This window comes from Carica papaya, chromosome 8 (assembly GCF_054855325.1).
Source record: "Carica papaya isolate Zhongbai chromosome 8, ASM5485532v1, whole genome shotgun sequence".
Classification (NCBI taxonomy): domain Eukaryota; kingdom Viridiplantae; phylum Streptophyta; class Magnoliopsida; order Brassicales; family Caricaceae; genus Carica; species Carica papaya.
Genome location: NC_142316.1, coordinates 8,618,070 through 8,642,765, shown reverse-complemented (window position 1 = coordinate 8,642,765; position 24,696 = coordinate 8,618,070). Strand labels below are relative to the sequence as shown.

The following is a 24,696-nucleotide window of genomic DNA, read 5'->3' as shown; positions in this document are numbered from 1 at the left end:
AACCCTCTCTGAAGCCTGAACCTACAACCTCACATAAATATAAAGAAGCTGAACCAAAACCATTTACAGAGAACACAGTACTTGCAACTAGTGAGTTACGTGTCTATACTAAAAGAAATAAAGGGAAGACACCTAAATCATCCAAGTCTTACCATGAATCCACCTTTGATCTTGGTGCCCAGAAATTGACAGATAATGAGACTTCTATTCCTACTATAAATACTGACATTGACATGCCTATTGCTTTGAGATAAGGGACTCGGACATGCGTCAAACATCCTATACAGGACTATATTTCATTAGACAAGTTGTCTTCAGAGCATCATGCTTTTGTGTGCAGGTTAGGCAGTAGCTCACCAGAGCCTAAAACAATCCATGAAGCTCTAAAAATATCTGAATGAAGGATGGTTATTCAAGAGAAAATCAAGGCACTTGAAAAGAACAGAACATGAGAATTAATCGATCTACCTCCAGGGAAACACCAAGTGGGGTGCAAATGGGTCTTCACAACTAAATAAAATCCAGATGGAAATGTGAATCGGTATAAGCCTCGACTAGTAGCCAAATGCTACACTCAGTCATATGGGATAGATTATCAAGAGACATTTGCTCCGGTAGCCAAATACAATACAATTCAAGTAGTTCTCTCACTCGTCTCTAATCTTGATTGGCCACTCTGTCAACTAGATGTGAAAAATGCAGATCTAGAGGAAGAAGTGTATATGGACATACCACCAGGATTTGAACTAGTAGACAGTCCTCAGAAAGTATACAAACTGAAAAAATCACTCTATATTCTAAAGCAATCTCCAAGGGCATGGTTTGATAGATTCACAAGAGCAGTAAAACGAGAAGGATATGAACAATGTCAGTTTGATCATACACTATTTGTCAAGCATTATACCTTAAGTATGAAAGTTATCTTGATTGTGTATATGTAGATGATATCATCCTTACAGGAGATCATATTGAAGAGATTCAGAAGCTTAAAGAATTATTAGCCAAAAAGTTTGAAATTAAAGATCTCGGAGTACTAAAATACTTCCTTAGAATAGAGGTGCTTAGATCCAAGAAGGGAATTTCGGTACCTCAACGAAAGAATGTTCTAGATCTTCTAAAGGAGACTAGGATGTTAGAAAGTAAGCTTGCTGACACTCTTATGGATCCAGCCATCAAACTTAAATCCGAAATCGGTGATAAAATAATTGATCGAGAAATGTATCAAAAACTAGTTGGGAAGCTCATCTACCTAGCACATACAAGACCCGACATTGGTTTTACAGTAAGTACAGTGAGTCAATTCATGAATCAGCAAACTGAGGAACACATGAAATCTGTGTATCGAATTCTAAGATACTTAAAAATGACTCCATGACAAAAATTGTTATTTCGAAAGACAGTGAAAAGAGATGTTGAAATCTATACTGATGCAGATTGGGCAGGCTCAATAAAGGACAGATGATCTACATCAAGGTATTGTACCTATGTTTGGAAAAACTTGATCACCTAGCGCAGCAAGAAACAGTCAGTTGTATCTCGTGATAGTGCAGAATCTGAATTTAGGGCACTTGCTCATGGTATATGTGAAGGTATGTGACTAAGAAGGATACTTGTCAAACTAAAGGTTTCGAATAATATTCCTATGAAAGTTTAGTGTGATAATCAATCGACCATCAGTATGGCCAAGAATCCTGTACACCATGACAGAATCAAGCATGTGGAGATTGATCGTCACTTTATCAAAGAGAAGTTAGAAGATGGTATTATAACATTCATGCACATTCCAACTAGTTAACAGATTGTAGACATCTTAACAAAAACTATCAAAAATGATCTTTGATGACATAATATTCAATCTAGATTTACTGAACATATACGTAAACTAGATTGAGGGGGAGTGTAGAAAATAAAAGAATCAATTCGGTTTTTATTTTTTGTTATTATTAGCGTAATGTTTAGCCTAGTGGAGGTAATCACAAAGTTGATGAGGTATAACCGATTTTATTATTCCTCCTTCCCATAAAGTTGCTAGAATTTTGTTAGGTTTTTTGTTATAATTTGGTTATATTTTTCCTGTAAATTGACACCTTATGGTGATGGAAATAATAAGTAGAAGTAGAATTTTCATCTCTAAAACTTCAAAACTATTGTAAGTCTCAATCTAGATTAGCTACACAAGACAATAATATTCTGATTGTGTTCATCTTCACGACAGGTGCAAATGTCTCCTGATAATGTACTCCGAAGGCAGCTTGATTCCCCATTATGCTTTAACTTCTATTCAAGACATGTAAGTCATCCTGCAGTTTACCAGTATTAATCATCTTCCCTGTTTGAAGATTCTGAATGACACAATAATCAGAAAAAAGAATTCAATTTTACAGTTAAAATCTTTAATGATGACACTAATAAATAAAAAATTGTTAGAAAAACTAGGCATATGAAGTACTAAAGATAGAGTAATGGTTGGAGTACAATTGATAGAACTTATTCTAGATACAAGAGTGTATAATCCATTTACTATACGGACGTTTTGTTGTTTAGTATAAGAAAAATTTGTTAGGAAATCTTTAGAAAAATCTGTCATGTGTTTATTAGTTTCAGAATCTATAATCCAAGTATCAAAATTAGAAATAATAGGGAGATGAGCAATACTTGATTTTACCATTTTTAATGTACTAAAAGCTGATGAATGGTTAAATTGAGATATGAGACACTTGAATTTCCTCATTTGAAAAGGATCCAATAGTTGATGAAGGGTTACCGAACTAGGAACAACTATTTTTTTTACTTCGGTCAATATTTAAAATAACTAGAAATAGGAAAGAACAATACATAATAGCTAATCTCAACGAGATAGAAAAGACCATCTGAACAGCACCAATAACGGTCGAAAAAGCAATGCAAGCCTAAAGAAGATCACTAGAAACAGATTTATTTGGCAAGGCAATGGCTCGGATCGGCACAGCTCGGCTCAGGCAAGGACGGCTTGGTTCTGCTTAAGTGCGAACAGAGATCGGAGTGGTTCGGTGCACGGAATAATGAGAGCTGGACATCCCCGTGCGTGGAAGGCTGGAATGGCACAGTGAAGGGTTCTGACCGGCAGATGCAGCGTGGCTCAGTGCATAGACAAAGCAAATCGGTCGGTATAGCTCCGGTCGCAGGAGATTCTTATATTTGGCAAACTCACATACATTGCAATATAAGTTTCTCATTAGAATTTCTAAATAACAGCTTTTAAAATGAAAAGAAAAGGATGATTAAGTCTTTTGTGGTAAAGCAAAGCTTGTGATTAGGGTCGCAGAGACAACAAAGAGAGATCAACCAAGTGTATCCAAGTAATAAAACTCATTTCTAAGTTTAACAAGTCCAATCATGTTTCTTGAGTTCTGATCTTAAAAGTCACAATAAGGAGAAAAAATAGAATTTTATGGCTCAAACCTTGTGATAATTTGGTGACTAATACAAGATTTATAGAACATGACAATATGTAACACATTTTCTAAAATCAAGAAAGGATTCAGTTTGATTGTTCCCTTACTAGATGGTGTTTAGAGAATCATATGCAATAACAAATTTTCTATTATTGAGATATAACAAATAACTGTAGAAATATTTAGAAGTATTAGTCATATAATTAGTAGTCCCTAAGTCTACTATCTATAAGTTTTCAAATGGTTTATCTAAGGCATACCTGAAAGAAAGCGTACCTGAGTGTTCCATCAAACCTCTACTTGTAAGTTTCTCAAGATCCTCTAATATGCTTGGTAGTCGTTCAATCTTAACTTGTATTCATTGGTATCAATGTCTTCCACATTCTGGTTGGTCAAATGGGCCTGTCTGTGGGACTTCTATGGAGTGTACTTGTAACCCCACTCATCGCTTAAGGTATTGGACTTGTCATGAAGCTTCCAACACTTTTCTTCGCTGTGTTTGAGCTTCTTGTAAAAATTACACCAAATATTATCCATGAGTTTTCAAACAGTCTATCCGAGGCACACTTGGAAGCAAGCATACCTGAGTGTTCCATCAAACTTGTATTTGTAAGTTCCTCAAGATTCTCTAATCTGTTTTGTAATCGTTCAATCTTGACTTTGAATTCATTGATACTCTTGGGGGTCACATGGACCTATCTGTGGGACTTCTATGGGGTGCACTTGTAACCCCATTACTTGCTTGAGGTACTGAACTTGCCACGGAGCTTCCAACACTTATCTTTGGTGTGTCTGAGCTTCTCATAAAAATTACACAAAGATTATCCCTGTTACCAGCACTAGACTCTTAAGTTTTTAGCTTGGTTTAGTTCCTTTCTTTGTTGATGTGACTTAGAGCTTTTGGAGATTAGTACTGAGCTACAAGAGGATCGAGATTCTAACATGATCCTTCTCCTGCTCTCCTTTGTAGATACAATAGCAATTACCTCATTTAGTGATGACATTTCATCTTGACCAAACTTCTGGTTGAGTCCTACTAGAAAATGATGGACACGGTCTTTATCTGCAAACTGTTTGAGACGGGTTGCATCATTACTATAGTGTATAGTAAGGCTACAGAATCGATTCAAGTCATGCCACCAACCTCTCGACATGTTAGAATATTAGTGATTGACTTGTTTTCTTACTTTGTATATCATATTTTGACGTTTGTGTTATAAATCTGGCTGCGTCTTTGACTTTAGAATAAGTTTCTCTGATTGCATCCCAAACTTTTTTTGCTATAAACAAGAAATTTAACCGACTTACTTATCTTTAGCAGCAAAAGTTCCAAACCCAAAACATAATCATTGAGCTTTCCTCATCCCATGCATCAAAACCTAGGTCTTCTGGTCTTAGACCAGCACACACAAGGTGGTTGAGCTTTTTTATTCCTTTGAGAGTGATCCGCATTAGTAGCGACCAACTCAAATAGTTCTTTCAATTGAAGCGATAAGCAACATGGATTAGCTAAAACTCCCTATCATTTTGTGTAGGATTTCCCAAGTGATAATTTGCTTCAGTATTTTGTATGTAACCTTTGACATACTTCAAGAGTTGTAGGCCAATTAAGGCCAAATAGAAGGCCATGAGGAGGATGTTACCAATAGGCAACGCGCCTGACGGCGGCTGGCTAAGTGTGCTGGAGGTAGCCGTGCACGGCTATGTGCCCTGGACAGAGCCACCGCACCTCAAGCGACTAAGCAGGAAGGCAACGTGCGGCTTGACAGAAGGTGCTACGCGGATCCTAGCAAGCTGGATAGAGGCACATGCTGCAAGAGGGGCCCCAACTAGTTGTACATTGTGCAGGTCTGGCAACTTGGAAGGTTTGATGTAGGCCTCTTTTAGTGCTGGAGGCCGGTCTAGGTAGGCCAGCAACTGGTCTGTGGTGGCAGACAATAAAGGTCAGCCCCTTAAGGTTTTGTCTCTTATTTTATCAATGAAAGCCAATCAGGACTGTGAAGAAGGTCTAATTTCTTTTCTCTAAAGCTCTAATACCATGTTAAAAATCATTAAATATGTATTTTATTGAATATCACAATCATATATATATATATATAGGTTTTCTATAAGAGAAAAGGAAATTGACCATTAATTATATTAATTAATTTGGATATATTTTACTCTAATGCCCTTTAACTTGATTACATATAATAGTCTCTTTTAACAAGCTTCATTTGTCCTAAAAAGAGCAAAAAGAAAAGAAGAAAAAACAATCAAACTATCTTCTATGAGTAGGATAATCACAATCGATCTTTGATTTCTTTTCCTTATTTTTCCTCATATGCAATAGAATTTTACTTCTTAAACTGCCAATAAACTATTGCTAAACCAGATACAATAGTTTATCCACCATTCAACAAACTATCCTATAAAAATATAGGCTTGGTAGGTAACCTTTACTAAATAGGACAAAGATAATAAATACTAATACTATTACTATAAATAGGAAAATTAAATATCAATAAAAATATAATCATAAATAAGATGGATGATTATGCACTTCAACCTTTGGGTGAAAGGATAATTTTCTTTCAATTAAACATTCAAAGTTTGTAAAATTGGTTATATAAATGTTTTCGGGGTGGCATATCCTTCATGCACTCTCAATAGAGAATCAGCAGAAACAACTAAAACCAAAATAAAGTGAAATATAAGCGAATAGAAGCATACTTGACTATTATGTATTATAATCTATTTTTTTCTTTTTCAGTTTATCATTTCAATATTCCTACTAGTTAAATCAACTTAGGTGAAGATAGCTTCTCATGTTACATCCATATAATAACAAACAACAAATAAGATTGCCGTGATACATTTTTTTTATTTTTTGAGATAAAAGATTACAGTGATACTTTATTATCAAATATTCGATACATCAACATTGAAAAAATGAGAAGCCTTAAGGAAATATATTGAGAAATGCACATATCCTATATATCCTCCATGACAGAATACATTCCTGAAGTGGCAAGTTTCAATCGAGTACTCAGGTAACAAAAGAACATAAAAATTTAACATTTTGGCTAGGTAGAACCAGGACAAGAAAAGTTCATTGGCTGATTGAATTGATGTACATGTCCTTGAAACTGTAATATTGAATGTGGTTCAAATTTCAATGGTAGGGAATAGAAATGAGAATACAATACAACCAAGAAGAAATTTATCAATTCGAGTTAAAGAAAAGTTCATTGGCTGATTGAATTATGTACACGTCCTTAAAACTACAATGTTGAATTTGGTTCAAATTTCAAAGCTAGGGAATAGAAATGAGAATACAAGACAACTAAGAAGAAATTTGAACAAAATAGCATTCTAATACCAAGTCAATTCCACGATCAATTCAAGTTAGGTTTTCTATAAATTCTTCTTTGACAGGTGAAAATACAGAATTCGTGGTTGTGGAATTAAAGATACAACTGCAGTAATTATATATCAAAAATGTAAATTATGACTCACTTCTATATATCAAATAACTAAGATATATTGCTTTTAATCAATATTATAATAGTTTTAACTAAATGCAATTTAAATCAAGTTTTTAGAAACAAATCTGACTGCCCAAAGAAATGCACCTTTGCCCAAGCATTCCGTTTGTATTGATTTGCATGCTGCTGCACAATCCTTCTGTGTCTTTGCACCCAATCATCCCCCAACAAATCCTTGGCTTCAGACCTGAAGACATCAAATAAAAACATTACCAGATAATATTGTAAACCATAAAAGATATCCAAAATTTACTCGTTCAGGGAGAAACGTGGCAAACCTGCGCACAGATCTGACCATATAATGAATGTTATTCATTAGGAATAAGTGAGTTAGAGCAATATCCTTATACTGCTTGGATTTTCCATCCAAATTGGTTTGAAGAGCCTGCATTATTCGCATTGTTATGGAAGCCAACTGTGAGCCCGTCCCATCTCCATTTTCAAAATCCTGGAAAAGTTGCTTCAAGGTCGATTGGTAGCTGTAAAAATACATGATAAATTATGTGGATAAATATAATCCCTGTCAACAATATCAAAACAGGAAAGTAAAGAACACATGAGAATATTAATTATTTAAGACAAAATTCTCAGAGGACTAGGGCTATTACTTCTGTGTCTTGGTGCAAATATAACTGGCGCATAAAAATCACTGATGGCTTCCATGTGAAGTTTTGGAAAGATTGTCTCATATATTGATGTATAATATGGTGCTATTTATTTCTCAAAAAAAGAAAATATCGGTGTTATTTATAGCACAAGTACAATGAAATATTTTATAAGTCTAACAACAAATCCTATTAGAAATGACAAGAACTAAGAAATAATGTCTGATATCATGTGCCATTTACGAATAAATAATCTCTTGTCTATCAATGAATCTTGTATTGCTATTTATGGCACAAACACAACAGATATATTACAAATCTAATAGCAAGTCCTATTAGACTTAAAAGATCTAAGATAGTGTTGTCCTCATATTAAATTTCATAGGGTATTTATCTCTTTATTGTAGACCATATAATATTCAGCCAATGTCAAAAGAAAAAACAAGGAAATCATAGTATAATAACTAAAACAGAGATATAGATAGCTACAGATAGTTGCTAAGAAGAAATGAAAAAAACAAAGTTGTTACAAATAGCCTACAAAGATATATATTGGCCAAACTAACCATTTGCAGCCATGATAAGCCAAATGTATGATCTTTATTAGTAAATTCGTTTTTTATGTTTCTCCAAACAAACTAGAAGATGCAGAATGCCAACAGCTAGACATAGGACTCCATGCTCCTTAACTCTAATTTGCAGTAACCATCTTGATCAAATGTATAAGGCAGGTAGAATGTGGAGTCACCTTTCGTTAAAGGATCCTGAATACCACTCTTTCCTTTAAGGATCCTTCAACACAGAGTGTTATCCAGGGGGGAAGAAGCAAAACTACAAAAATTGGTGGTTTATTTGGGGCAGATACCTCCTAAGGTGAGGTTCAAGCTAAAATATAAGGTTTAGATGATGCCAATTAAGATTTGCTCATTTATCCACAAAACAACCAGCACAATGTAAATAATAAAATAACTATCACAAGGACCCAAAGACCACTCTTTTCCTCCAAGGACTTTTATCTAATACCACAGGGTAAAAATGCAAAGCTTTAAAGAAACTGACTAAAATTCATTTAGTAGCAAATTAACAATCAATTTTTCTTTGAGAGAGAGAGAGATAGAAAAAAAAAACTATTAAGAAAAGGAGAAAGAACAAGGTACAATAAAAGGAGGATAAGCAACCTCGCCAAAAAGAAAAAAAAAAAAGGAAAACAAAAAAAAAGAGGGTTGACTATTCTTGCCACATAATAACTATCTAATCTTCATGTAAAGCAAACGAAGACAAGTCTTTGAAGCGTCCATGTGCCTTAAACCAAAGGGAAGTTAAGAAAGATAACTTTTCCCAAAGGATCATAAAGGTGAAAAGTAGTCCCCAAGATTTCTTGAATTTTTTTCAAGCCAAATCGCCGTACCCCATCAAAGAATGCATTCACTAAAGGACTTTAATCTCTTTCTTCAAATTCAGAATCAAAACATCAGATGAAAGGGAGCCCTCAGTTGTGTTTGGCAAATCCCAAGAGACACCTAAAGTATCAAACAAATGACATCAAATTCTCCAGGCCATACACAATGCAAAAACAGATGATCGTAAGTTCCACTGCTCTGTATTGCATTAAAGAAATCCCTGAGGATAAAGCATGATTCAATTGGCAAGCTTGAAGCAAACACTAGTACTCAGCTTGCTCCAAACTGCAGTCCCAACCAAAAATTTGAACCTTAGAGGGAGCCGGAACCTTTCAAAAACTCTTATTAAGAATGTCATTATGGGAGGCAGGATTGCGAGTCCGAAGAACATTGTAGGAATTGCATGAGTAGATACACGAAGGTTCCGAAGACCAGATTCGACGACCAAAGTTATTAGATAAGACAACAAAATCAAGTAGGCGAAGCAAAGAGGTCATATCATCAGCCTCTCAGTCATTAACAATTTCTAAAGATATGTTCCAAAAAAGGGAATCATTAAAGTAGTCTGCAAAAGAAGAAATGGTAGCATGACAAGCTCGAGACAGATTATACAGATCAAAGAAGCAGGACGCTAAAGGAATATTATTAAACCAAGATCTTCCTGAAAAATGAACCAAGAACCGTCATCCACCCTCATGTTGCAAGGGTAAGTGAGAATTATAAAGGCTTTCCAGAGGCTCTTGTATGTCTCGGAAACAATAACTTGGGAATCTCATCTATTCTGATGTAAATAAAAAATGCTTTTGGTTACCTACACCATAAAGAGTTAGACAACAAAGGAAACCTCTGAAGCCATTTAGCCAGATTTAACAAATTTCAAAAAAAAATTATAGATAGCAAAACCACCATCAAGCTTGGACAAACAACGTCTCTCCCAACTAATAAGTGGGTCTCACGAGGAATCACCCACCTCAAAACAAAGAAAACTCCGTATCACCATCTCAATTCTTTTTATGAACATCTCTAGGTATTTTAAAGAGATAAAGATAATAAAGTGAATCTAGACAAGCAAGACTAAATAAGAGCAGCCTAAACACCCATGAGAAAAAGAAGCACCCTTCCAACAAACCATGCACTTAGAGGTTCTACTCACAACAGGCTCCCAAAAAGAGGTAGCTCCAGGATTACCACAAGAACACCAAAGTAAGAAAGGCTAATTGTAAGATTTCACAGCTAACTGAGTCTGCTAGATCTCTCAAGTTTTGCATACCAATATTAAGACCCGCTAGACTGCTGGTCCTAAGGTTAATTTTTTTAGCCGAGCAATCAAAACAAAAAATAGAATACCTACCCTTATTAATAAAAACTGCAATTAACGAAACAAGTACAGAAAAAGTGCATTTTGACACAATATGTGCCCTATGAAGCGAATACCTAATAAACCAAAACGTACAAGTATCTGAGAAGAGTACAATGCAACACTCATTTAGCGTGAGGCATCTTTTAAAACAAAAAAGTAGAAGCTTAGAGAAACTTCAACACACAAACATATTGACAATTTATGTCACATAAGCATAAAATAACCAAGTCACATCCAAAAAAAAAGTAGAAGGTTAGAGAAACTTTCAGAAAGGACAGATCTGATAAGCCTCTATGACTTCATGACTCACTCATCAGCATGTATTCTCAAAGGTGGACTAGGAGATCAAAACCATGGTAAGTGGAACTTACTCAAATAGAAACTTGACATAGTTGATCACATAACTTGTCAATGGATGAACAGTTCCATCCAAAACAGCAGTCTTTGTGGCATCTTTTTCAACTGCTTCTTCAAAGTCACCGAATGTTTCTTGAGCTGTTTGAGCGAGCTGTTTTGTCAAACCTAATGCAGATTCTCTAATTTCACTGCAAGCCTTCCCCTTAAAAATCATTTCAATCTGCAATAGCATTAAATATAAATGTTAAGGTTCAGCACTATATTTCTTGCATTGCACTACAAACACCAAACCTGTTATATATTAATATACATGAACAAAAATTACAGCTCCCTTGGAAAAAGATCTTTTCGAGTTTATGGAAACATTTAGAGTATAAACATGTAAAAAAAGGGTTGAACTATTAAAGTTTCTGAACAGTTCCTGACTAAGACCACATTTCACATGGTTTACCATACAACATTTCACCTTAACAGACAAAATATATTTTGGATCAGCATGCAGATTAAAACTGGAACCTCCTGTACCTCTGAGTGAAGCTCTCGCATTATCTCATACATGTCCAGAAGTACAAATAACTTTTCTGGAGATCGCTTGCTTCTGGCAATTGCCTCCCCAAAACTAAGCAGAACCGAAACACTACTTGTGGTAACATCAGCAAAACACTGATCGCTGAGAGAATCAAAGCCTTGAAATATTTCATCACAAACTTTCCGTTCCCCGCCAAACAACAATTTTACCTGTTTAACCATTATGTTAGTTGGGAGACCAGTTAGTCAAAAGTTTGTACACATTCCAGTTCTTACAGCAATTCGCATGAAATGTATCCAGTTTCCGATCTTCGCTTCCAACACCTCCCACTGCATCTTCTGAACATCATCTTTTCCAAGTCTTTCGACTCCCAATTTCCGGAGGCTTTCTTCCAAAACTGAAGACCGAGTGTCCCTACCAAAAGAATCAACTATGTTAGAAACAAACATGTCTTATGTGTGTAGATATATGATGGGGAAATTTTAGGCACTCATGACAACTTCTATTGCATCCATCATTTACTAATAATCAAATTAATTTTAAAAAATGATGAGAAAGAGAATCTAGAAGCTGCCTAGAAAATTCACCTACGATTATGCTCCAGAAAATATGTGAAGGAACTCAACAACCAAACTGCAAACAGAGCACCTTTTTAAATGAAACAGGGGCACTCTACCTCTACCTTATCCCTTGTTCTGTCCTCATTGACTTGTTAGAAACAGGAAAAAACAAGGCAACGAAGATGGCGATACTGGTCAATAAGTAATGATAAACTGCTTGAATAACTTCTTTTCTCAATGATAGATTTTGCCAGCCCTCCACATCTTCTCTAAAGTTCCTTATATTTCTCATTCATTATTCTCATCTTCTTACTTTTGGATAAGAAACAAGAGGCATAATTAATATATTGGAAAGTGGAAATTGCATCAATGGAGAATAAAAGATCCAAGAGAAAAAAGAAAGCAAAAATAAAGAGAGAAATATTGTCCAATCTCTTAACAAAATAGAAAAAGAGAAAAAGTCTCTATGCTCATGAGTCTTGCATTTCCTCTTTCAAACCCCCCATCTTTATTTCCATTCTGAGGGGTACTCAAGAAGAACGGGAGCATTATCTCCTTGTTTTAGCATAATAACAAGCAAAACAGAAGAGCTTTTGTAGGGCTTTCATCCAATTTTGTTAAACTTTGTGCTCATTGGTTCCCTACTCAAGTATTTTGTTTGATGGTCATCCCCTCTCTAGTGAAGACCTTTGCAAACTTATTGATGCCTTACATCCTTGCCTGTAATTCTGCTTCTCCTGTATTTCAAGCTTCTTTTGGACATGGGTAGTACCCCTTGGTACCTTTTAATGCAAAAGTCTTCCTTTCTTTTTCTCTCAAAAAAAGACAAACAGCTTCTCCAAAATTCCATGTGTAGACCACGTACGTGCATCACATGTAGCCAAAAGGGATTATTGAAATTTTCAGAATAGGGAGAGAGGGCGCCCCTATCTCACCCCTTGCATCATCAATATGCTATTGTTTACCTAACATAGTTCAAAGTTTATGAAATTATAATGTGCATTTGTGGCAGCAAATGTCATTGACCACTTAATTGACCGGTAAATATCTTATATACAGGCAGTACCCCGTTGGTATCTTTGTCAATATTAATACCACACTACACTTTTTATTTCAAAAAAATTGCATTTGAGATTTTGTGGCAGAAAACACCTGATGCACCACTTAAGTTATTGACAATAAAGCAATAGTTTTTACACCATTGAATGATAACAAACTATGCATTGCTCAACATACACCTGTTCAGCACTGTTTTTATCCTATAGGAATTCAGATCGAAGAGTTTGGTCTTTCGAATCCTCAAGCACGTTTAACTGCAAGTCCTTTGCTTTTGTGACACAATTCTTCCAAATCATAGTGATGCATTTAATAACGTTTTAGAAGGTTCCAGCTCCCTCTAGGGTCAAAGCCCTTTGTTTAAACTGCTTTTGGGCATATATTGAATACCAATGAATTGTGCTTTGTCTCCAGGTGTATGTTTCATGTGTTATCGAGCTACAGAGACTCAATATCACCTATTTTAGCATTATGATTTAGCCTAACAGTAGAAATATTGACTTTTTCATATTTTAAGTGTTGAGAGGTTTGTTTCTATGGCCTTTTGCAGTTTGGGAAAGAAAAAAGAGAGAAACATGTCATAGAGGGGGCCCAGATCTTGGGTTCTGGGTGATTTGTTTCAAGGAAACACCAGGATCTTAAGGGATCAAGCTTCTCTATTTTTAGTTCTTTGGGATAAATCCCCTTTTGGTTTCTCTATGGGCAAAAGGGCCATCATCACTTTAAGAATTAACACTACCTTTGACGTGTGGCGATTAGACCATATTCCTTGTCCAAAGGGTTCTAGACTATCTCCATTTTCTTTTAATCTGAGAGGATATATAATCCTCCGCTGTTTTTTATACACTCTCTTTTCTTGTTTTTTTAATAATAGAAGGAAAAAAAAATATCACTGGGATTAAGAAAGATTCATTACAATTGCAAATGATAAGGTATCCTCCTGGAATTGAAGTAACAAAACATCCCAAACCCTGAGGATCAAGAGATATTGCCCCCAATTCCCATGAAGGACAGAAAAGGAGATATCTGAAAAATTCCCTTAGGCCTTTGCTCACGGGGAGGTTAAAAAAAGTAATCTTCTCCCATAGAATTCAATAGGGAGAGATCTGATTTCTTTCCAACCATATTGTCCACAAGTCTGCAAACAGAATGACTTGCCACATAGTTTTAGCTTTTCTCCTCACCCCTAAACCATAAATATTTGGAGTTCGTAAAACATTCCAGAAAGGGACATTTCATCCAGTTTAAACTAAATGTGTCAAATAATCATGTTCACAATTTCCAAGCCACTCCACATTAAAGAAATAAGTGATTAAGTGTTTCCCTCCTCTTAGGACATCAACAAATATTCGAGAAATAGCTCGATTAGCCTACAAATCTGCAAAAACTCATTCTAGTTTATCCGTTTTAGAAATGCTTTCCACACGAACACCTTCAATTTAGAAGGAACTTTAGCTTGTCATGAAACAGCTACAAAAATAATCAGATACTTAGTAATATAATCAAACAAAAATTTACAAGAGTATATACCTGAGAATTCTCTGTGGACCTACTATCTGACTGTTGGGAAATTTGGACGGTTCCAACAGTCTCATGAGGGTGAGGAATCTCATCTGTACCTCTATCATGTAGGTTATTGAAAAAGTGGAACTTCAAAGTCATAATTCCATCAGTTTGGCATAAAAACTAAGTGATGGGTGCATGGTGGCATGAGGAGACATTAAACAAGCAGGGACAATGGGCCAAGGGACAGCATGGTCCTCCAAAACTAGAACCATGGAACCATCTTCCATTTTAAAGTGGATAAGGGGGGTGAACAGGTGTAACATTCTGGAGAGAGCTTTCCATGGACTGTGTCACGAACCTGATTACATGATTCGGACCGAAAAGAAAAGAGGAAGAAAGAGAGAGAAAGAAAGCCAAGAATTGGCTAGATTTGAAATAACATATTTTTTTTTTAAATGAAGTGTGGAGTTGTATTGATGTTAGAGTGCCATGGGGGCACAACCCATTCACAATGTATTTACAATTTGATTAAACAATCGATAACAAAACCAAAATTATTAAGCCAGTCAATGTTATGTCCTAAAATAATAAAACCAAAATAGTGAAACAAATAATCAACGAGTTTGTTAAAATCAAGTTCTATTCCTTCAAAAGTGCAATTGTTTCTCTCTTTCTAAAGGACCCATATTATGGTGAGTGGGATTAATTTTAACATTTTCTTCTTGCTGCTGATGCCTTCCCATGCTAGGAGTTTAGCATGAATGTTGTTGTTCAAGACCCAAGACAGCTCCATAAGACTAATAATGGAGCTCTTTTTTTTTTTGAAATAAAAAGTAACTTGTATGTTAACAAGGTACCAAAAAGAGGGGGTACCGCCCTGTAAACAATTTACAAAATAGTTAGTATGTCAATTATATCCCCAAAATCTTCATCCTTTACAATATCATGACCAAGCAAACTAGACCCAAAATAATTAATTCACTTATCTCTTAATTTATACAACCCTAACTCTTTCCCATCAAAAACCCTAGCATTTCTTTCGTTTCAAATAACCCAAAAGACAGACAATGGAATCAAATTGGCAACATTACATTTATTGATCATCCCATCCCAAGCCCAAATTTCCCCCCTCACATTCCAAAAAATCACCCAACTAATCCCCAAGAGTTGATAAATAATGCTCCATAAGTTGTGAGCAACAAGACACTATAGCAGCAGCTGACAAATAATGGTGTTCCATAGGTGCTGTGAAACCGAACAGCCTAAAAGCAGGCGGTTACAGGTTTCAAAATTGTTTTTACATAGGAAACATCTATTGACAATCGTGAAACATCTTTTCAATAGGTTGTCAAGAGTAAGAATGTGGCCTTTTGCAGCTTCCCAAGCAAAAAATAAAATTCTTGTAGTTGTACCCCATTTTCATATCATGTTGGAAAGGAAGCTAACGTTGTTCTGATTAAGATTGTCTGTTAAGTGGTTGTAGAGAGATCTGACAGTAAAAGTACCATTTTTTAAGAGTAATCATTTTAGATTGTCCTCTCTGTCATAAACTTGAATTAAAAACAGAGTCTATAACAAGAATAAATATTCCTCCAACTTTCAATCTTAGAAGTTTTTGAATATTGACACCCGTCAAAAGTCCTGATTGTCAAGAACCGTAGCATCTTTAACCAAAATATTTTTGTCCTTGACAATAGCATAAATCAGAGGAATCTTGTTTGAAAAGTAGACTTGTCATGCCATATGTCATACCAAAATCTTATTTTGTTGCCCTTCCCAATAACCTAACTAGAGTGTTATAAAATAATATTGTTTAGTTTCCAGATGTTCTTCCAAAGTCTTGAACCAAATGTGTTATTTTTAGTTCGAGATTGATCATGATAGGCACCGTTGAACCATTTGCATAATATGATTGATTTCCATGGGTTATTACCTTTGTTCCAGAATCTCCAAATCTATTTCCCAAGAAGGGGCTTATTAAGCATAGTTATAGATCTCAAGCCCAAACCACCCTCTTTAATAGATTTCTTGATTTCTTTCCAGTTTACAAGGTGGATTTTCCTATTGTTACTGTCATCATCTCCCCAGAGAAAGTTGCATTAAATGGATTCCAAAGTGTTGGCAACACAAGTTGGAATGTTGAACACTGAAAGAAGATAAATAGAAAGATTAGATAGGGTGCTTTTAATGAGAGTTAATCGTCCCCCCTTTGATAAGAATTTCCTCTTCCAGTTGGCAAGTCAGTTTTGAAACATATCAATAATAGGATCCCAACATTTTCGGTCTTTGTATTTGGCCCCAAAGGGGGCACCAAGGTACAATATGGATAATTGAGAAACTTTGTAATCCAGAATCTGTGCCAAAGATTCACTAGATTGAGTACCCATCACCACCAATTCAGATTTGTGAAGATTGATTTTTAGACCAGGGACCGCTTGAAAACATAATAAAATGCATTTCAAAAAAATCAATGAGCGAATGTCAGGATGGCAGAAAATGAAAGCGTCATCCACAAAAAATAGATGTGTTAATTCAATCTGATTGCCCCTGTGTCCCATAAAAATCTCTTGAAGCAGTTTAAGTTCTTTGGCCCTATCAAGTAATTTGTTCAAAGCCTCCATAACAATAATGAAAAGGAGAGGAGATAGCGGATCACCTTTCCTTAAACCTCTCAAAGCGGTGAAAATGTTAGGACCTCCATTCACAATGACTGCAAAGCTAGTAGTCATGATACATGTTCTAATCCAACATCTTCATTTTATATCGAATCCACATCTTTCCAACATATAATCAATGATGTCCCAACTTACATGATCTAAGATTTTCTCAACATCAAGTTTGCACAAAGCATCTTGTTTGTTGTTCCTAATGACATCATCCATCGCTTCATTTGCGATAAGAATAATATTTGAAATTTTTCTACCATAAATAAAAGTATTCTCTGAGTCATCAATTATATTCTGTGAGTCACCAATTATCTTGTGAATAATTGTAAATAATGTTTTAGCCAGAATCTTTGAAAATATAGATGCACTCAGTGAGACTAATAGGCCGATAGTCTCTAATGTTTTCCAGATTAGTCCTCTTCAATATCATAACAAGAAAAGTAGAATTGAGTGATCTTACAAAGGAACCATAATTATGGAAATCAATAAAGAAATCATGATGTCTTACTTAATGACATCCCAAAAAGATTGAATGAATTTAAGATTGATCATCTGGCCCTGGGGCTTTATCATCATTATGATCCCGAAGGCAGTCATAAATTTCTGTCTTAGTGAATTTCATTTTCAATAGATATCAGTCACTATCATTAATATTATTAAAATGAAGATCATCAAGTCGGGGACGGGAGGAAGAATTCTCAGTATATAACTTATGAAAGTACTTACTTGCCCCATCTCTCATTTCATTATTGCATTTGAGAATGTATCCGCCAACGTCGAGTTCATCAATGAAGTTGATCCTTCTTCAATGATTGGCCAACATGTAAAAATATTTTGTGTTCTTATCCCTGTCTTTGAGCTATTTTTTCCTAAATTTTTGTTTCCAAGAAATTGCTTCTAGATGAAGTTTATGTGTCAGATTAAATTTCAGATTGCTTCGTTTCTCTTTGTCTTGAGGGGATAAGTGGTTTTCAGCCTCCAACCTGTCAAGATTATCAATTTCATCAATAATACCTGAAAAGTCCTCTTCTTGCTTATCAGTGACTTTGGCCCAATTTTTAATTTCTGCTTTTAAGATCTTCAACTTTTGAGCAACTCTGTAGTTAGTTGTCCCCTAACAAGAGTGTTTCTCCATGTTAGTGATTTGAATTTTTCATGCTTGAGCCATTATTGTCAAGATGAAAAGGAACCTGTCCCCATTTGATACCATCTGAAAGAAGCATGATGGGAAAATAGATTTTGAAATAAAATATTATATTTTGATTTCAGTAATTTTTTCCATAATTACGTTCGTAGAAGAAAAGTCTATTTATAAGCTATAAATGATAAGGAAGAGAGCAGCAAAGGCGGATGAAACTGCCCAAATGTTGCGGCAACAGTGATAGGGAAGGGCCTTGAGGTTATCTTCCTTGGTTGATTCAGTTAACCTAAAACCCTAACTCTAATCCCTACATGCAAAATGGCTAATTTACTCCTGTGTGTAAATTTTCCTTTCTACCCCTACATATTATTTACCGACTTCCTAACTTACCCTTTCTACCTTATAATACCTACCCCGTGAACATCAACCTTACCCCCAACGTTGAGATCCACCATCCCATTATATGATGCCAAAGACTTGCTGACCCCTCATATATCTGGTTTTCAAGATAGTTTTTTTTTTGTTTCTTTTTTTTTTCAAGAAGAAAAAAAAAAATCGACAGTTGTTCTCTTTGTCACTTTCATCATCGTCCTCATTTCACTCATTCTCCTCTCTCTCTCTAAAAATTAATCTATTTTTTATTTTTATTATTATTATTATTTTAAATTAATCTGCCTTCCGTCTCTCCATCTCTTTCTCAAAAGTTTTCGTCTTCATCTTGATTGTTTAAAGTGAAGGCATGACCAGCTCCTCTGCTGCCACTCGTAAGACATTGAGTAAGATCACTTGCAATCAGCATGATGGGCAATGTAAAAATAGCACAAAGATCTCACACACCATCACCTTGATGCCCCACACCACGCTTGCCGTTGTTGCCAATTGCTTCGTCTGGCGACATCTTCTTCTTTAACCTCTTCTTCTTTTGCTTTTTCTTCTTTAGTCTCTTCTTCTTCTATCTCTTATTCTTTTTCCCCTTCTTCTTCGTCTTCAAGAGTGGGGTATGAACTGGTCCGGTTCAGTGATCCAATCTGGTTCAAACCAGACAGCTTTAGGGTTTTATCAAACAATTTAATCACTAAACCGATTTTAGGTTTTTCTCCCTTAAAAGCCAATTCATCCCTTCTTTTTCATTCTCTTCGCGCAGCAAAAGGGAAGAGGAAGTGATTCCAATGAGAGCTCTGTCGTGAATCATGTCCACCAACAAGTTCAGTTGTCATTGAATCTCATAATTTTACCTCTGAATTTGGCCATATCTGGTTGAATACCACCACATCCCATTTGGATCTGGTATGCGGCTCTGATACCACCTTATCACAAACCTGATACATGGTTCAAATCTAGAAGAAAGAAGAAGAAAGAGAGAGAAAGTAGAGAGAGAAAAAGAAAGCTAAGAATCGGCTACATTTGAAGGAAAATATACTTTGATTTCAATAATTTATCTATGATTACGTTCGTAAAAGAAACATCTATTTATAGTCTATAAATGATAAGGAGGAGAGCGACAAAAGCAAGTGGAAACTGCTCAGATGTTGCGGCTGCAGCGACGGGGAAGGGATCTGAGGTGATCTTCCTTGGTCAATTCGGTTAACCCAAAACTCTGACTTTAATTTGTACACGTGAAATGACTAATTACCCCTGTGTGTAAGTTTCCCTTTTTGCTTTATATATTAATTACCTATTTCTAACATACCCTTGGTGCATTACATTCTGTTATTGGATGGAACTTTAACTTGATAGATGCTTTTGTTCACTCTATGCCACAAGAAAGTAAGTTCCTACAGAAAAGGCTATAACAATTTAACCAATAATGACAAATTCCTTAATTTCTTATTTGCCGCGCCTAAACTTCCCAAAGTTTTAGACCGATAAAATACCTCCTAATTAACTAAATAATCTATGTGCTCTCCACTAGCCCTGCCCAAAAACTTCTCATTACTCCCTTCAATCTCTCAACTAACCCTACTAGTATCTTGAACAATGACAAGCAATAGAGAAGACTAGATAAACATTACTGAATTAGTGTGACTCTACCCACTAAAGAAAACAAATATTAGTTCCAACTCTCTAGCCTTATAGACACTTTTTAACCACCCCATCCTAAAAAAATTTACTTCTAGGATTTCCAACCAATGGAACACCTAATAGGTGATTGACCAAGCTAACTTAGACATCAGCTTGCCTCAACTAGGTCACCTACAGTCTTGTCTGCGCATTTATTCCTACCAATCCACTCTGGGCCAAATTTATACAAAGTCCTAAGAGGTGCTCAAACAATTGCACAAACGCCAGGGCATAGTGATTAATCTATAGTTATGTGAAATAAATAAAATCGTATTATCCCCAAATTGAAGATGGGACACCTTTACTCGTATCATTTCTGACAAAAAATTATTCTATCCTCCCTCTTTTTAAACCCCTGGATAACATTAGACTCAATACATCCACTACCATGCTAAATAAAGACAACGAAAGAGGGTATCCTCTTACTGTGAACTTGCAAACCACTCTTATGGATTTCCATTGGTTATGGCTGCACAGGAACATCCAATATTCATCTTCATAATCTAGCACCAACTCTTTTTCTATCCATCCTTTCTCCTAAAAAGGACAAATCACCCTAATATAAGCCTTCTCAATATCGAATTTAAGGACCAGTACTTCCTTCTTTGCCCTATTCATATGCTCCATTAGTCCGTTCTCCATTCAAAATTTGCCAACCTCCCACAAAAGCAATTTATTTAGTTAAGTTGTGTCCTCCAAAGTAATGTCCTTATAGACAATGGTTACTAGGCTAATAGAATGATAATCAATATCCTTTTTTATTTTCTTTTCTTGAGTATGAGGGTTATAAAAGCTGGGTTAATGCTCTAACTTACTCTCCCATTTAGATAAAATTCCTCAAAAGACATCATTAAATCTACTTTTATAATGTAGTCTCTTCTTTATCTTACTAATGTTTCCTTTCCTACAAAAAAAGTAAAAAACAAAATTGTGATTTTTTGTAATAGAAAGAACCATAAAGAATCACTTTGCCGACCTCCAACAAAAGCAATTTGGTTCAGTTAAGTTGTGTCCTCTAAAACCTCACTAAGTAATGATCTTATAGAAACTAGTTAGTAGACTGATAGAACGATAATTAGAATTACTTTTTTATTTGGCTTTCTTGAGTATAAAAATCGATTTCATGCTTTAACTTACTCTCGTATTTAGCTAAAATTACTCGAAGACCATCATCAAAGATGCAGTCTCTTCTTAATCTTACTAATATTTCTTTCCAATAGAAAAATAATAGAAATTTTGTAGTGCTTTCCTTATAGAAAGAATCATAAAACCCACTTTAACATCTACAACAATCCAATTTATGTAAACTTAGCATACATCAATTACGAAATTATTTACCCATTTTTAAAGGATGGCCGATGATTAAACACCAAAAGCCATTGCTTTTTTTTTAAATAAACCAAAAGCCAATGGATAACAGATAATAACTCAAAATTGCACTGAAACTCTCACCTATAAATTTTGAGTAACTGTTGCTGGTGGCCAGCTTGAACCATTTGCTCTGCTAAATCATTCAGAAGTGGCAGAATTCGTGGTGGTATTAGTGTAGGAAGTGTGTAAGTTGCATCTAAGTCATTGTTTTGTTGCTCATGGTGGTTATTGGAATGATTCTTGATACCCGAATCACCTTGGTCTGACGACGGTCTCAGTGAGTTTGGAAGGCCATCAAAAAGCCGGTCTGGCTCCACTGGTTTGCTGCAAAATCAACAACCATGATGCAAACAAAGGTAAAAACATTCAAGATACTCAAAAAGCATAAAAAAGTGACTTGGAGCAAATTTCAAATGACGTAAACACAAATAAAGTTCCAAATTTGAAAAGTTTCAGCGGATTAGTAACAATATCAAAGGCAAAAAAGTTTAAAAAGTTGCTTCAAGTTTTCACTCAAAAACATATGGATGATGAGCTGGCCAATTGTGAAAAGTTCAAATATGAACTTTTTGAACAGCCCAAATTCGTAACTTTAATTGAGTTTAAATGATTTGGGATAATTTGGGCTTCTTTGAGTCTTATTGGTAATGGGTGAATAAACCTTGTGTATGCACTGGATTAGTTAAGTTGTTTTAAATATTTTATATTGTTTTATTTTAATTTGAGTTAATTAAGCTCATATAGTCAAGTGTAACTCATTTGAGCTTAAGTCTTATCTTAGTGTTATCACAAGAATGAGCCCATAACTATATGGTGCCACAAACAATTAGTGGTGTTGCTTAAGAAGATTGAAGTTACAAAAAGTTACATGACAATTACATGCCTATAATTAGCCTAATTATTGTTGGAGTTATAATTGTAATTATCACATAATTAGTCTAGTTATTGTGGGAGTTATAATTGTAGTTATTGTTGTAACTTATCATTGATTTTTTTGCTTATAAATACCAAAGGAACTCTTCTTTGTGGACATCAAGAGTTGTAATCAAATATTTTAGAATTGAGTTGAGAGCGTTTTAGCTTTCTTTTCACTTTATACACAAGGTGTTGATTTGGAATACAATTGTTATCACTTATATTTCAATTTTGATGTCCTATTTCAATTGTTTTTAGTGCTTGTTTGGATTGGCTTCAAGAGATAACATTTATCTTTCTTGAATTCTATTTAACTTCTACCATTTGGGTGATTGAACAAATTTGATTCTTTTTTACTTGTAATCTAAATTCTGTTCTAAACCGATTGAAAAGTTCTAAAGTTCAAGCAAGAGTCTTGGGGTTCCGCATCATTTGGTATCAGAGCATTGGTTCACCAAGTAAATTAGTCTATCTTTATTTTGTTATCTTTATTTTTATTATTTCTTGCAAAAAAAAGAGAGATAAATTTGCATTCAGCAAAAAATAAATAAATAAAAAATAAGATTAGCCTAATTTGCTTAATTGTGCAAAACAAACTTCAACCAATCCTATTTTGTGTAATTGAAACACCTGCTGTTATTTTCCTTTTATTTATCTCATATAACATTCAAAATACATTTAAAATTTAAAAGAAAACTCATTTCAAGTCTGTTTATTTGGTTGAGATTGTTTGTGTAATTTTTGGGGCTATTTGAAAATAACTCACCTCAATTGAGTTTGTTTTCATCCAAAATTGTTTGTTGCACTTAATTTGAGTGTTTTGGGTGATAATTTATGATTTTATTAAAGAATTACAAGTTTCGTGCATTAAATTTCAGATTCACCATTTTTTTTTCTTGCATCTTTAGTTTTCATTTAATATTTCTGCCCATTTACTTCTTATTACATCTTGAGATAATAATATTGATTCGTTGTTGCCTAATTTACATAAAAATCATCATACACTTATTTCTATATCAAGTATATGCTCTTCATTGTTTAGATTATTCTAATTTACGTCTAGAGTTGAATTCGTGTATCTTGTTTCTTTAGAAATTCTTTATTATCTCTAATTAAAATTGAGTACATAGTGATAATTAATTGTTATTTGAATTGGCTCTTCTGTATGAAATTATAAAAGACTGCTTGAGTGGTAAAAAGCAAGAGAATGTGAACTCAAAAGAGGATAAAAGCCAAAATTGAGTGAAACATGAGTGCCCATACTACGAGAATAAACATGTGAGGGAGTGATTTGTAAGGATGCAATCTATTTTGTTTGTCATTAAAATTTTATATTGAAGATGGAGCCACAAGGGAGTGAAAGACCATCAAAAGATCAAGAATTCATCATCAAAGCAATGCAACAACAATTTGAGAGGATTCAACTAGCTATTGGCAACATGAATGAGAAACTAGAGAAACAACAAAGTGAGTTAAATTCCACGAGAGGGAAAGCTTCCCAAACCAATCCAAAGGCAAGAAGACTTCCAACACCACCTTTTGATGAGGAAGTGGAGGAAGAATTTGATGACCAAACTACTTTGGTCAATGAAGGTCGAAATTATGGTAGGAGTCAAAACAATCTTGATAAAAACATTAGGAGCATCAAAATGAAAATCTCATCCTTTCTAGACAAGAATGATCCGAATGTTTATCTTGAATGGCAGCGCAAGGTGAAGCTTATTTTTGAGTGCCACAATTATTCGGAGGAGAAAAAGATAAAGTTTGCGGCCGTGGAGTTTGGAGAGTATGCCATTGTGTGGTGGGATCAACTCATCACAAGTAAAAGGAGAAATAGAGAGAGACATATTTCCACTTGGGCCGAAATGAAGGCTATCATGAGAAGACGCTTTGTTCTTACTCACTACTGTAGGGACTTATATCAAAAATTGCAAGGCGTTATACAAGGGAACAAGAGTGTAGAAGACTTCTACAAAGAGATGGAGATAGACATTATATGGGCTAATATTGAAGAGGATAGGGAAGCTACTATGGCAAGGTTCTTAAATGGTCTTAACAAAAACATAGCCAACATTGTAGAGCTTCAACATTATATGGAGATTGATGATATGGTGCACATGGCTATAAAGATTGAAAGACAGTTAGAGCAAAAGGGGAACACAAGGCAAGCCAACACTTATTCGGCCCAAAATTCTAATTGAAGGCCGA

General features: G+C 35.0%; 1 protein-coding gene across 1 annotated transcript in view; it reads right to left on the bottom strand.

Moving 5' to 3' along the window:
• LOC110814493 (exocyst complex component EXO70A1-like) overlaps window positions 1–24,696 on the bottom strand; it is a 45,198-nt gene that overhangs the window by 8,862 nt on the left and 11,640 nt on the right. Inside the window, exons 4-9 of the mRNA XM_088209568.1 lie at window positions 21,655–21,897; window positions 11,488–11,626; window positions 11,209–11,421; window positions 10,698–10,903; window positions 7,240–7,440; window positions 7,049–7,148 (exon numbers count right to left, since the gene is read on the bottom strand). Of these exons, the coding sequence (XP_088065694.1) occupies window positions 7,049–7,148; window positions 7,240–7,440; window positions 10,698–10,903; window positions 11,209–11,421; window positions 11,488–11,626; window positions 21,655–21,897 (1,102 nt within the window). The remainder of the gene's footprint in view (window positions 1–7,048; window positions 7,149–7,239; window positions 7,441–10,697; window positions 10,904–11,208; window positions 11,422–11,487; window positions 11,627–21,654; window positions 21,898–24,696) is intronic.